General features: G+C 32.1%; 1 protein-coding gene across 6 annotated transcripts; it reads left to right on the top strand.

The window, feature by feature from the left end:
• Window positions 1-2,488: 2,488 nt before the first annotated feature.
• LOC145971444 (uncharacterized) lies at window positions 2,489-13,080 on the top strand. 6 transcript variants are annotated; one of them, XM_083099090.1, is made up of 4 exons: window positions 2,490-2,735; window positions 3,139-3,344; window positions 9,839-10,247; window positions 10,334-13,080. In XM_083099090.1, exons 3-4 carry the CDS (start codon window positions 9,856-9,858, stop codon window positions 11,976-11,978), a joined length of 2,037 nt encoding a protein of 678 aa, XP_082955216.1. In that variant the 5' UTR covers window positions 2,490-2,735; window positions 3,139-3,344; window positions 9,839-9,855; the 3' UTR covers window positions 11,979-13,080. The 6 variants fall into 6 exon arrangements, with proteins under 6 accessions (XP_082955222.1, XP_082955216.1, XP_082955217.1 ...); XM_083099093.1 differs by lacking the exons at window positions 2,490-2,735; window positions 3,139-3,344 and adding exons at window positions 4,763-5,127; window positions 5,679-5,903; XM_083099096.1 differs by lacking the exon at window positions 3,139-3,344 and having other exon boundaries at window positions 2,489-2,735.
• Window positions 13,081-13,886: the final 806 nt, after the last annotated feature.

Genomic DNA, 13,886 nt, shown 5'->3' with positions numbered 1-13,886 from the left:
GCATCAGTTTTAATAAATCTATTGATAAAAACTTCTATTGTTGCGTGTATGTAAAATATTTATTATTATATTACTTCAGCATTATTATGCATTACTTATTATCCATTTAAATAAAAAAAACCACAAAATTATTTCAATTTCTGATATTTGATTTCAGATTTGATCAGAAATGTACGTATTAAATTATTATTTTTTTACAATTTTTTTTATTAACACGTTAAGCGGCAAATAATCCCGTAAACATGTTAAAACGTTTTATTATCCATGCATATATATATATATCAATCATACTAAACAGTTATTTCGCATAAATAAATATCTAATAAAATAACTAATAATAAATAGTGCAATATATTTATAATTTATTACATATGCAAATAGTTGATAAAGATGTGCATACGTAAAAAGTATCTTTAAAAAGAATATAAGTTTCATAATTATATGAAATACCAGAGTAACGGCACATAAATTGATATTAAAGTGGATGCATAAATAGAGATCACCTGCTAGACGGTTCTAAGCCTTGATGCGTATGGCGCATCGTGAATAAACACGATAAAATGAGAACAAAATGATATGCATACGTGAAAAATGTGTCTGTACAATAACGCCAAGTATAAAGTAGCATTATTGTTGTACATTTATAACGACGTGTATATGTGTATCACGTCTAAATATTTAAATATTTTCCTCGAGGCGTGAAAAAAACTTTTCAAATTTTTTTATTAATTCCACACACATGAGTATATCAAACTGTATAAATAATTATTACTTGCAGATATTAAAAATACATCTTTTATTCAGCAAATACACGCATTATGTACTAATAAAAAATTCAAATTGATGGATAGTTATTCAAACCGTAACAAAGCATTAGCGCTGAGGGACGAAGAAAAGAATAGGAAATGATAATCAAGATTTTTATAGATGTATGATTCTAATATAATTTACTTGTATAAATAATTTTTACTCTTTCTTTCTCTCTTTCTCTCTTTCTATCACTATATCTTTCGATATTTACGGCACATGTATTTACACAATTTACCGAGAATCCACTCTCATTAATCTCCTAGACGTACATTTTCGACCGGTTGATTCAGAATACTCGACGTTACGTTCCATTAAATGTGAATCCTGCCGTTGCTACGTTGATTCTCTCGTTAAGCGTTCGAACAAGAGGAAAAAAGGTAAATCCACGGCACGCTCTTCATGCGCGGATCAGAAAGGGAAAAATTAATCCGAGACGATAATTCAACGGCGCGCTATCGGGAAAGCTAATGTCAATCGCAAAGTTAATCGATGCTCTCCTCATTCGTTACGCCGCTGATACGAGTGGGGTTGGCAGATCGTTGATTCTTCCCTACCCCTTTTCCGTCAACATAACGGGATTCCGAGATTCCCAGGGTTTCGTAATACATATATACTATTTTACACCAACCCTGACCTCCTCGATCGCCGATTCTAACAAATGCAATTCTTCGAAACTGAACGGAGCATCGTTCAATCACGCACCGACTGCATGAACAAACAACTTGTGCACAGACAAGGAGAGTGACACGTATCATATCCGACCCATATCGATTTCCCATTGTCCTCTTCGAATCTGAATACATATGTGCAGTAGCGACGACTCTATGGGGATGCAAATGCATATGCAAACGCTCACCAGCGCGAACAGCAATCGGAGCTTAAAAAAGCATCGGGATCTCTTGTATACAATGTACCCATTAGCAATCATGCGAGAAACGAAACTATTAGAAATATACGCATAATGCCTTGGATAAATTTGATCGGCTTTAAAGATTTGATTTCCGAATTTCTTTTTTTCTCATTTAGCGAAATATTTAATGTGCAAATGGAAACTTACAAATAATGAAAGTTTAATTTTATTAGCATTATGAGAAATATATTGTAGTGAATTCTATGATATATAAAGTACACGCGATTAACCGTTGGATTTTTTTTTAAACTAGATTATTATATCAGATATATATTAAGAATCCTTCGACAGAGTTAGACATGAAAGTTCGCTGCATTCTTCGTTTTCATAATACATCGTTTTGTCATGACAATCGACTGAAGCAGCGATTTATTTGCCGATGTAACAGAATATTTTGCTAACTCAATACGCGCTCATTATATCTCGGTTATAATTTGCACGTTTTTTATTTATGTGACGCTTAGTCTATAGTCTAATCTAAGAGATGGTAAATGTTTCTGGACTCGTCAGAAATCGTAACAGCAGAATTTCTTTAATATGAGGATGTGTAAATATATCTTTGTAACGTGTATGGCTTGTGGGAAATTAATCCTCAAATTAATCTCTTTAGTTTACCTAGTTTTCGTCTGTTCAAATATACCTTATGCAAACGTCAGTTAGGACTGCAATACGGATGTTTTGAAGCATTTTGGAGCTGTAATCTTTGAAGAAGCTCGAAAATCACCATCGTTTGTTTCGTCGCGTAGCGACGATAGGCCAAGAGACGTTTTTGTTAGAAACTCTTAAATAGTTTCATAAAACAGCCTCCATAAATTTCGCACTTTTATCTCCTGCCGGCCAGTCGAAGAACGGATACAAGAATATATCTGAGTGCGAAGTGACGCTGTAACTCGTAAAACTCGTTAAATAATCAAGGGGAATAACTGCAGATTCACTGGCGACGCTAGTAAAACACGGACCTTCAAATCGTGACGATCTACAAAGCTTATTGCGCAATTATTATCCTGCACAAAAGGTATTAATAAATCTTTCTCTTAAATCGCGATTATATTTGAATATATAATAATCACTTAAAAAAATACGCATACTTATCCAGATAGAAAACATAATTTCATTATTTCTATCCAAGATTATTATTTATCTCGCTTGCATTTATGCTTGTAAATAATTCTGCATAAAATAAGATTTTTTAAATCGAATACAATCATATCGATTCTTCAAAAAAAAGAGAAAATCATCGACAATGACGAATCATCTCGTTTCATATAATCGTTATCAATCAGACACGACCTGAAATAATTGAAGAGCATACGATGCATGTGACTAGCCAGTTTTTTTCTCTATTGTTTATGCCACAATTATTTAATTCGTTCTTATGCGTCAAGAGATGCGCTTTAATTTTGAACCTTGCCTTCCAGCGTCATCTGCGAGCAGCGCGTACTTCGCAGAAACGGTATGAGCATGCGCGTGTCTTTCCCCCTCTTCTACGTCAATCTATTCATGTGTGGCCGGTGTTAATCAATCAGCTGTTTCAATCGTGAACGTGTTTTTACGAAGATTCAACGCGACGTTCGATTATCTCGCATTGGTCGTGATTTCCTGTCAAAGGTGAACGTGAGAAAACGTGAGTACGAACGACATAAGAATGCATTCCGTCTCTTGTTAGAGATGACGAGACGCAGCATGTGTGAATTACAAAATAACGAGTAAATTGCCAGCAATTGCGCAAATACCTACCTGAGCAGAATGATTATCATATCGCAACACTATCTATCGTAATTGGAAATCAGAGATATTAATGATACAAGATCGCATCGTTTTCTAGAACATTCTTAAAAGATGATAGTCCAATTATTAATCAATTTTCGAATACACTCAACGAATTACGTGTCCAACGGCAAATCTAGAGCATAACATACGAGACTTTTAATCACAACATAGCGTAAAGCGTTTTATAAACTCTGTTCCATCTTTGTTGATACGAAGAGAAATATTTTACTCGAGAGATACGTTTTTATATACGGAAGGGTATCATTTATAACGTTCGTGTCGCGTGATTTTCCTCCAGTCGTCAAATCGACGTGAAAGGTTCTCGACTCCAAGAACGAGCGCTCCAAGATCCGCGAACATTCCGAGACGCATTTAATATCGTCGCGCAAGCGCATGTTTGCCACATCTCGTCGTGTCTACGAGCTTCCTACCCCCGGTGGTCGTTAGTAAGGGTGCGTTTTATCGAGCCTCCGAACGCTCGCAGATCGCGATAATACTCGGTCATATGTGAGGCTCCTCGATCGAAAACGCTACATCGCCACTCACGGTAAGATCCCCCTCTCTTCCGACAGAATCGATCTCTCTATCGAGGAATTCGTTACCTCTGTCGAGGAATTGGAAGGTTAAGAAAAGCGAGAGACCGCGTTTAATCTGAAGACAGGGCCGGTCACGCGAGGGGCGCTTATCGTAATATGTTTTGTGTGTGTGTAAACATTTGTCTATTAAAGTTTCCATCTTACGAGGGAACGATATTTTAATTTGCAAAATTCTATTATTATGCTTTTAAACGCCAATCATGTATTCCTCGCGGATGGACCCTGCTCTCGAAATAACTCCAGTTTTCACAAGCATTGACGAAAATTGCACAATACATATAGATGCGTATCGATAGATGGATATAGATTAATGGAGAAATTAAATTTCCACGAAATTCCATTTTCAATCATTAATTTTCAATTTTTAATTATTTATTAATTTCAATTATACTTTTCTATCTTATAATAAATCTTATAATATATATTATAATATATATTATAATATTTAATATTATATTATAATATTATAAATATATTATAATATAATATTATATATAATATTATAAATATATTATAATAAATAATCTTATAATAAAAAAATAATATTTATATATCATCTAACTTCTAAAATCATCATCAAAAGTGTAACGTTTAAAGAATATTTTTCAACACATCCGTATATATATGTTTTCAATTAATATATTTTTTTTAAATTTCCTAATAGAAACAATTGATTTAATAATACCAATCTTCGTTAAATCAATATGAAACAATACAAAATAGATACATAATCAGATTTTGAGAGGAGAAAAAGAAGAGAGAGACAAGAGTGAGCTAAAACGAACGCGGACCGCAAAAAATAGAGGCCGAAATTTCAAGCTCGTCGCGTGCAGAAACGAGAGCGCACCTCGGTAGATTTTAACCCTGAATTCTGTCGGACATGTAATTTAATTTAACCGCGGCTTTCGACAATCCGACCGCTCAATTTATCTCTGTCCACCGACGTGCGCGCGCGAGTCGTTGCGATCATCATCATCGTCGCCTCTCCGTCATCCTCGTTTCTCGGTGCTGTCGGTCTCCTAGGTCTATATAATATTTCCGGTACGTAAAACGCATACTTTTCAAAGTGTCCCACTTATTATAAGGATTGCACGTCGAGCCGGTGGAAAATTAATCAATTAGCAAATTATATTTGCTTTTCAACGAATTAAAAATTAATGAAGATAAGGAGAGAAGGATATGTTCTTATTATATTCACTATGTGCTATTGCTACAAGATACGATAATGGAGAGTTATTTATCGCAATATGATAAAATAAAATTTAAGATAAAATTCAATCGCAAAGCCACTTAGAACACCGTTGAAAAATAAAAAAAACTTAGTAATGCACGCATAGTAAGAAAATGTGGAAATACTTATCTCTTACTTTATCTCTATCTTGATACTTTAGAGAGAACCACTTTCAGAAAAAGGTAGTATTGTGAAAAAAATTCAAAATCTGAAGAAGTATCAAAATTATTCTAATTTTCATAGGTTTTTCATTTTTTAACTATTTGAGCACGTTTTAAATTTGTATAACGTAGAAGATTTTTTATGATCTCTTGCTATTTAATCTGCTCGCAACTTCATACATATATTCTGGACTCGGTAGAGACAGATTACATCCCACTAACGTACTCGTCGCCTTCATCGTTGCACATCGTTGCGCGTCGCGGGAGCGGCAAGATCCGGAGACCTCGGTGCTCTTTAATGAAATAGCCATCCTGTGGAGTGCGATGAAGTGCGCGGGCAATGAATGAGAATTACGTCGCGAGTGTAGACGTACGTGGTGCATGAATCACTGATGCCAAAAACTTTGAGAAGCATTCTTTGTATCGTAAATATTCTTTACAAATTATTTATTTATTCATTATTTATTCTTCTTAAATCGAATAGAGATTCGTATAACACGAGAATAATTATCAAAATTATTAGTAACTTTAGGTGACAGAATAGATACATTTAATATTTGAAGTATATTTAATATTATAATTATGATTATTATTTTATCTTAATTTATGCATATAAGAATATATATATTTTTTTTCTATAGATATAAACCAAAATAAAATAATAATCAAATTAAAAAAATGTATGTATGTATTAAAATTTATACATATAAATCTCCAAGAATTACAATATTATAAAACAAAAAGTATCCTCTAGTAGGTTTTCTAGAACTATACGCGAGACGTCATACATTCGACGTACAATGAGATATGCAAAGAATACTTTGTGCAACCTTGTAGCAGCTGCGTAGCAGAATCGTTTTTCATGATCGTTATAGAATTTGAAGAAATGTAAATAGAATGTGACCAAAATAAAATATTGGAGCACCTTGATCTATAACACATCGATATCGCCAGAATAACGAGACTCGCATATGTTAGAAACGGATATCTTGTTTGCCAGATAAGCATAGTTTGTGATTATACGATACTTGATTTTATCGCGATTTATTTTTTTCTCATAATGTATAATCAGAATTTTTCTTCGGAAAGATGTATCATTTTTCACGTGATCATCTTTTTTTTCGATATTTAGTTGCCCTATTATCAGGAATTTTTTGTTAAAATTTCTGGGTACTCGATATTAATTTCAAATCTTTAATTACAAAATTTGATATATATTTAAACGAATATTTCATATACATGGAATACGTTATTGATGAGTGCAAAATATTATTTTGTTAAATAGTTACTTTTTACACGAAAAATCAATTTAATATTTAAAAAATTTTTAATTATATTAGAGTTTTATATATTCACGTTATATATCAGAGTTTTGCATACGAGAAAAGCATTGCCTAGAATAATGTAATTAACTTAATTTGAAATTTTCCAGCAAAGTCGAAAAAGCGAATCTGCAAATTTAACAAAGTTTCAATTAAATTCATTAAATTTGTACAGCCAACAGCAATTAATATAATTACAAAAGATCGATGCACATTTAATCGGAATCAATTTTTTAAATTTGAGATGAGTTCACAAGATACAGATAATTAGGATTAATATTATAATAATGTTCTTCCTGTTCAAAATTCAAATGATATAATATATGTTTGCACATATAATATAATTATAAATCTTCATATTAGTAAAATAAATCCAATTTCACATTACGTGAATAAGCGTAAGGAAACGCACAATTTAGCCGTATTATACTTCCTGTACTGTCCTAAATGTCAAACAATCATGTAAAATGGACACATTATGCCTTATATTTTCACATGTTAACGTTTTATTCCTAAATTAAACAGTCTTGCGCTATTTATATTACGTGTGAGAGGAGGTCTTTCAAAAGCGATAAGCGTTATGAGTACTCGTATTTTTTTCTATTTTCTTGAGGAATATATAATATAAATACAAAATGGAGTTTTCACGCATAATACAATTCAGCATTCTTTCTTAAAATATATGAATTATCCATTTTCGCAAGTATTGCCTTTACAGAACCTCCGCCAATTTATATAATGATATCACAAAATATTCTTAAGCAATAGCTAGTGCAACTCACAAAATAGAAAGACTGCGCAAAATTTAATAAACTCAGCTCTCTCAAAATGATGATAAAACGATATAAGATCATTTCTCTTTTGCCACTTCATTTAAGTCAATAAAAAACAATATTACATAAAATTGTATTCTCTCTCTTTAAAAGAAATAGATGATTTTTATGGAACATAATATACTTTAAAACAGAGATTATAAATATATAATTATTTGAACACTCTTGCTTTAATTTATTTCCATTTAATTAAAATCATTAAAGACCCTTTTTACGCCTCTCGTGAAAATTTATTGAATTTATTAAATTTATTTTTGTACAATTTTTTTGTAATAAAAAAGTGTCAGTGAATTTCCAACAAAAATTATATGATTATAATAATATAATTTATACTGTAAGATATTGAAAGATTGAACTTCTTAATTTCTAACATTATATAATGCCTAGTAAAATAATGCCTCGTAAAAATATAGCTAAAATGTAAATAATAACATTCAAAATAAAATAATTGTAATAAAATAATATTGTTAAACAATTACAATTATGTGATTACACTATGTAATAATATTACAATACGAAATCCAACTTAATGTCTCATCCCAGTATGTATAGTGATAATCTTATTATAGTAATCCATTAAATGCAATTGTCGATTAGTAGCAAAATATAAATGACATAATAAATTATAATATATTGATTTAGCGAAGTGCTTATTCTTTTCTATCGTATATTTACCGTAAAATATTTTTTCCGCGTTACACACCTTTATTATTCTTCATAAAAGAAAAACGAATCATTTATAAGAGATTTATACATATAATAGTAGAATTACTTGTAATGTATATAAAATTATGTATAAAATATGTAATGCATATAAAATATTTTATACCATAAACAATATAAAAATTTGTAAAATTTATTTTAATAGTATATTTAACTGCACCATCTCTTGCTTTTATGATTTGAGGGCGGCTTTAATGCTCTATAATCATCTCTCGTCAACACAATATCATTCTCCAGAGACATCCACTTTACTCATTTAGATGTAGACAGTAATATTGATTTGGCAAGCACATCTTCAATGAGAATAATGACACTCAATGCGTTAGATATAGTTGTTCAACAACGCATCGATCTCAAATTACGAACGAATAATTAATATCGAATTAAACGTATACGATACTCATAAGAGGAAAAGAAAGAGAAAAAAGAGAGAGAGAGAGAGAGACTTAAAACAAGAATGGAGAAAATTCCCACGCATTCGAATCCATCGATCTAACGAACGCTTCCGTCATCGCATAAATTCCGCTCGAGGAATTCCGTAGGATCCGCTTCCTGAAATCCCCAGTCAAAATCGTTAAAGGAAAGCGACACTCATTCGCAAAAAACATCTAGTATCTCGCCTGGGGTCTGAATGCAAATGATTTTATCCCCGACACGCGGCGTTTTCTCGCCCGAGGTCCTAAGGGGGGAACGACATCCGAAAACTAAAGAATCGCGGCGCCAAAGGCGAGGGCGAGAAATATTGCACGAGGTGGTTGGCAGTTTCGTCGAATGTATACGTCGTTCGTAATGGTGCTCGCTCGTGGCCGAAGGCGGGAGGTTTCACGGGAATAAAGGGTGGCTCTCTTCGCCGGTGCAGCCAAGCGTGCACGTACCATTCTGGCGGAAAGCCCTGTTCCGACTTGCTAGAGAAGTTGTCTACCGGCCAAAGGCGTCGACGCGTTTCTTTGTAATGTACTCCGCCAACGTAAAAAGTTAGTCGAATGTGATTCGTCATCGCGATGAATAGGATCGTATTCGCAATTTACCGGTTCTCGCTATGACTTCCAGGCTGACTCATTTGCATTAATTTAGTTTGAGACGTCAAGTTGGAAAACCAGAAAATACCTCAGATGTTCGAATCAGTAAATATATTTCATAAAGAGATAAATTTTCCTCCAAAACTTATATATATTATAATAATTCATAATCCAACAATATTTTATATTGTTATATACAGATCGTACAATTTAAATGTAATGTATTAAATATAATTTATTTTTTCTTTTTTATCTGTAATATTTAAAAAAAACATAATATTAAATAATATTACAGAAAAAACACAAATTATATAAAATTATATAATGTTACATCAAATTATTAAAAATAATAAAACAACATAATATTACAAAAAAGAAACATAATATTACAGATCTATTGTGTAAATGTAGGATTATTTCGATATTTATATGAAAATCCGACTAATCTTTTAATTTTTTTCAGTTAATGTAGATTACAAAATGGCGAAAATAACAATAGCATTGTATCTGCTTACGGTATATTTGGTTGTTGCGGCATTTGCCCTGAACGAGGAGACCCTGCAGGAGCAAGAATGCCCCGTAGATTGCCATTGTCACTACTTCCGCATCAACTGGGTGACGGATTGCTCGGATAGCAATCTTACGACCATCCCCTACAACGAACTTAGCCAAAATGTCTATATCTTAGACATGAATGATAATAATATCGCAAACGTCGACCCGTTTCCAAGCTCCATCAAATTAAGGCGCCTCCAGATGGCACATAACCAGTTAACTGAGTTGACGTACGAATCCTTCGCCGAATTAACGTATTTATTGGATGCAGATTTCTCGTATAACGCCATTACGCGTGTAGATCCTGAAGCATTTCGGTAAGATAATTCGATATCAATTATGCGCTAGTAATCATATTTTTACAGAAATAATTTGATCAATAATGACACATTTAATTTAACAGAGACAATCCGGGTTTAATTACACTGGAGCTTCAACATAATCCTTTGGAGGAGGTTGAAGGACATTTCCTGAATTGCCGCACGTTGCTGTATCTCGATATAAATTCATGCGGTATTCATCATCTCAATACAGACTTCTTCTACAACACGACGAATTTGAAGAAGCTCGATTTGTCACACAATCCCCTGGAAAGAATAGAACCAGGTCCCTTCGATCATCTAACGAACTTGGAATATCTCACGTTGAACGGATGCAATTTAACCTACATATCTCCGGAGGCATTTTCGCACTTGGAAAATTTGCGACAATTAGAAATAGCAAATAATGAATTGAAAACATTGAATTGGAGAAACATTCTCACGCCGTTAGTGCGCTTGGAACATCTAGATATTAGCAACACTGGTATTATGAATTTACCAGGTGACGCCTTCGCTAAGAACTTGTATCTCCGTCAATTAGTTCTCGCCAATAATGAATTATGGCATCTGGATGTCGAAGATACGCTCGGACACAATTTGCACAGCCTTCAATCTTTGGATTTGTCAAATTGCAATTTACAAGATCGCTTTTCCGAGGAAGCTTTCACAAACGCAAGTAAACTACGTGTACTCAATCTGAGCGGTAATCCAATGTTCGCTAGCGATTTAACTGTTGTTCTCCGCCATTTGCCTAAGCTTCATAAACTCTCTCTCAGCAACTGCAGTCTTCGAAGATTACCAGACGCCTTCGATGTGTTCGAACATCTCGAGGAGCTCGATATCTCCCATAATCCACTGTCCGACGCATTCGTCAGTCTTCTCAATCCGTTAACATCTTTGGAATATTTGGATATGTCTTATTGCGGTCTTGGTCATGTCGGAAATAATACTTTCGCACAAATGACTTTCCTGAAGCAGTTGATTCTTTCAGGGAACGAGCTTCATACTTTGGAGGAAGGATTATTCGCGAATCTGACGCGTTTGGAAAGCTTAGAACTCAACAATTGCGATCTCAAGATTCCTCTCGATCCAAAAATCTTCGGTGATCATCAGTCGACAAACATAATAGAACTTAAACTCAGCGGCAATCCGTTGATCGTACCCGATGAAGGCTCACTACTTCCAACGCAGCTGTCTAAGGTGGAGATTTTGGATCTCAGTAACTGCAGTATCTCGCACTTGAATGAGAACATATTTGCCACGACGAATAATCTCACTCAATTGAATCTTTCGGGAAATACCATCTCTGGTGTAGAAAATCTGAGCTCTCTGAAGCAACTGCACGCATTAGAACACATAGACCTCAGTAATAACAACTTGCGCACGATCAATCCAAAGGTATTCGAGTCGAATCCACGTTTACTCTCGATTAATCTTATGGGAAATCCGTTTATTTGCAATTGCTCTATCGCGCAAACTTGGGATTGGGCCGTGCAGGAGAAAGGTGATCTTCACATACTCGTTGGCAGTCAATTGAGCACTTTTGAAACCGGTTCTGTAAAACGAAGAAAGAATCTTTCGTGCGTCTACGACGAAGAAACTTATCGAAACATGATAGAGGGGAATCAAGCAACCTCAAGTCCTCGCAAATATTATACCAGTCAATTTTCACCTTCTCGTACTTGGGCTAAGTATGTTCGCGAATCTAATTGTAATCGGCGTTCATGATATACGGCGATTAACTATCAGCATCCGATGTTGAATGTTTACTATCGTAAGGTACGTAGAAACAAACAGGAACTTTAAGCAAAAGAGTTCCATGCTGCTAAATACTACTGTATCATTATATCGTACAAGCCATAAACTAATAGCGTTATTGTGAAATTTATATTTCTGTGGCATTATTTTTATAGTCATAGGCTTAAGACAGATACGAATAGTTTAACTTATGTATTAGAAAATATCATAAGATATGTCCGCATTGAGAAATGTTATTAAATCAAATACTCGATTTTATATATACACATTTCTTTTTTTTGTATATACATAGTATAATAATTCTTATTCACGTCAATCAAATACTATATTTTCAATTCGATAAAATAATATGTTTAGTCAAATATTAGCATAATCAGCTGCCAATGATTGACGTTAAAAATAAAGAAAGTTGAAAAATTTAAAGAATTAGAATAATAAAAATTAAATTTATTATAACTAAAATTTTACATATCTTTATAGAAAACGTCATATATACATATTATTGAAATAGACTTTTACACTATAAAAAATACACTATAAATTAATTATTTCATTATTAATCAAATACATAAAAAAGTGGAAAAGTTTAATATTTCTATATCATAGAAAAGACAGAAAAACATAAAAGGCCAATTTTTCATAAAAAGCAAAAATAGTAAATATATATTATTTGCATATTTAATGATCATATTATAATTATAAGAGAGCAACAACTGTTTGCAAAATAATAGATAATAATGGCATAAATAGAGACATATTTAGTTAATATTTTGTAGATTGTGAAAACTAGTGAAACGTACCGATATGTAAAATCACGCAAACAGCTTGCAATTTGTTGTTTTGTTTTCTCAAATACGCAATTATGTATGTTTTTTTCAAATATAAAATTTCATTGCTTTAATTTAAATTAATTATATTTATATGTTTTAATTATGTTTAAGATTTGTATTTTTATTAAAATTATGTTTAGATTATATATATGTTTAAATTTTTTGGTAATTTTAGTTGTATAAATGTTAAATCAAAAAATATAATTAAAAAATAAAATATCTTTATTTGTCATAAATGATAATTACAAATTTAATTAATAATGTAAAATTCAGTTTTATGTTCTGTAATACGATATATCGTATTATATATCGTATTTCGTTATATCGTATTATATATCATATTATTTATATAATAAATATTATATATATATATATATATATATATATATATATATATATATATATATATATATATATATATTCTATATCGTGGCATAATGAATTTTCGTTATTATATGATTAACAAAACGTAATATTATATGTTGTATATATATATATATATATATATATATATATATATATATAATATTTATTATACAAAAAATTTTTACAATTATAACGAATAAAATTCAAGATTCTAGAAGCTATACGATAAATAATTTTTTATGATTAACGGTTGCACGCAGTTGCATGTTCACATATACGCATACATATAAATACAATTACGCCATCACATCCGATAGCATGTGAGTATGTGACCATGAACACTAAATGCGATATCTTCTTCTATTTGAACTTTATAATAGCTACGGAAAATGCCTGATTATCGTTAAAAGCTTTTCTACCGTATTCAATTGTTACACAAAAAATATGATAGCTTCGTCTTCAATTTGCTATTGACATATATTCTGTGCCTTCTTTATTTTTAAGTTAATGAAGTAATCTTATTTTGCATTGTATAACTACGTACAAGTTTATGATGCGTGAAATGTCGCACAAACAAATCTGTAAATTATAAAATTGATGCAAAGTTAATCCTATCATCTATCGATTGCATTTATAAAAGTTGTCAGAGTGTTTTATATTTATTATATTCTGTACATTAAAG

This window comes from Camponotus vicinus, unplaced genomic scaffold (genome assembly GCF_025532165.1).
Source record: "Camponotus vicinus isolate PSW18456_S1 unplaced genomic scaffold, iyCamVici1.0 SCAF_5, whole genome shotgun sequence".
In the NCBI taxonomy this organism is placed as follows: domain Eukaryota; kingdom Metazoa; phylum Arthropoda; class Insecta; order Hymenoptera; family Formicidae; genus Camponotus; species Camponotus vicinus.
This window is presented reverse-complemented; position numbering and strand designations above follow the sequence as displayed.

Excerpts from the sequence above, each read along its gene's own strand:
- LOC145971444 (XM_083099096.1), top strand. The coding sequence starts at position 9,856 with ATGGCGAAAATAACAATAGCATTGTATCTGCTTACGGTATATTTGGTT. Across the intron at positions 10,248-10,333 it reads GTAGATCCTGAAGCATTTCG|AGACAATCCGGGTTTAATTA; the intron begins GTAAGATAATTC and ends TTAATTTAACAG.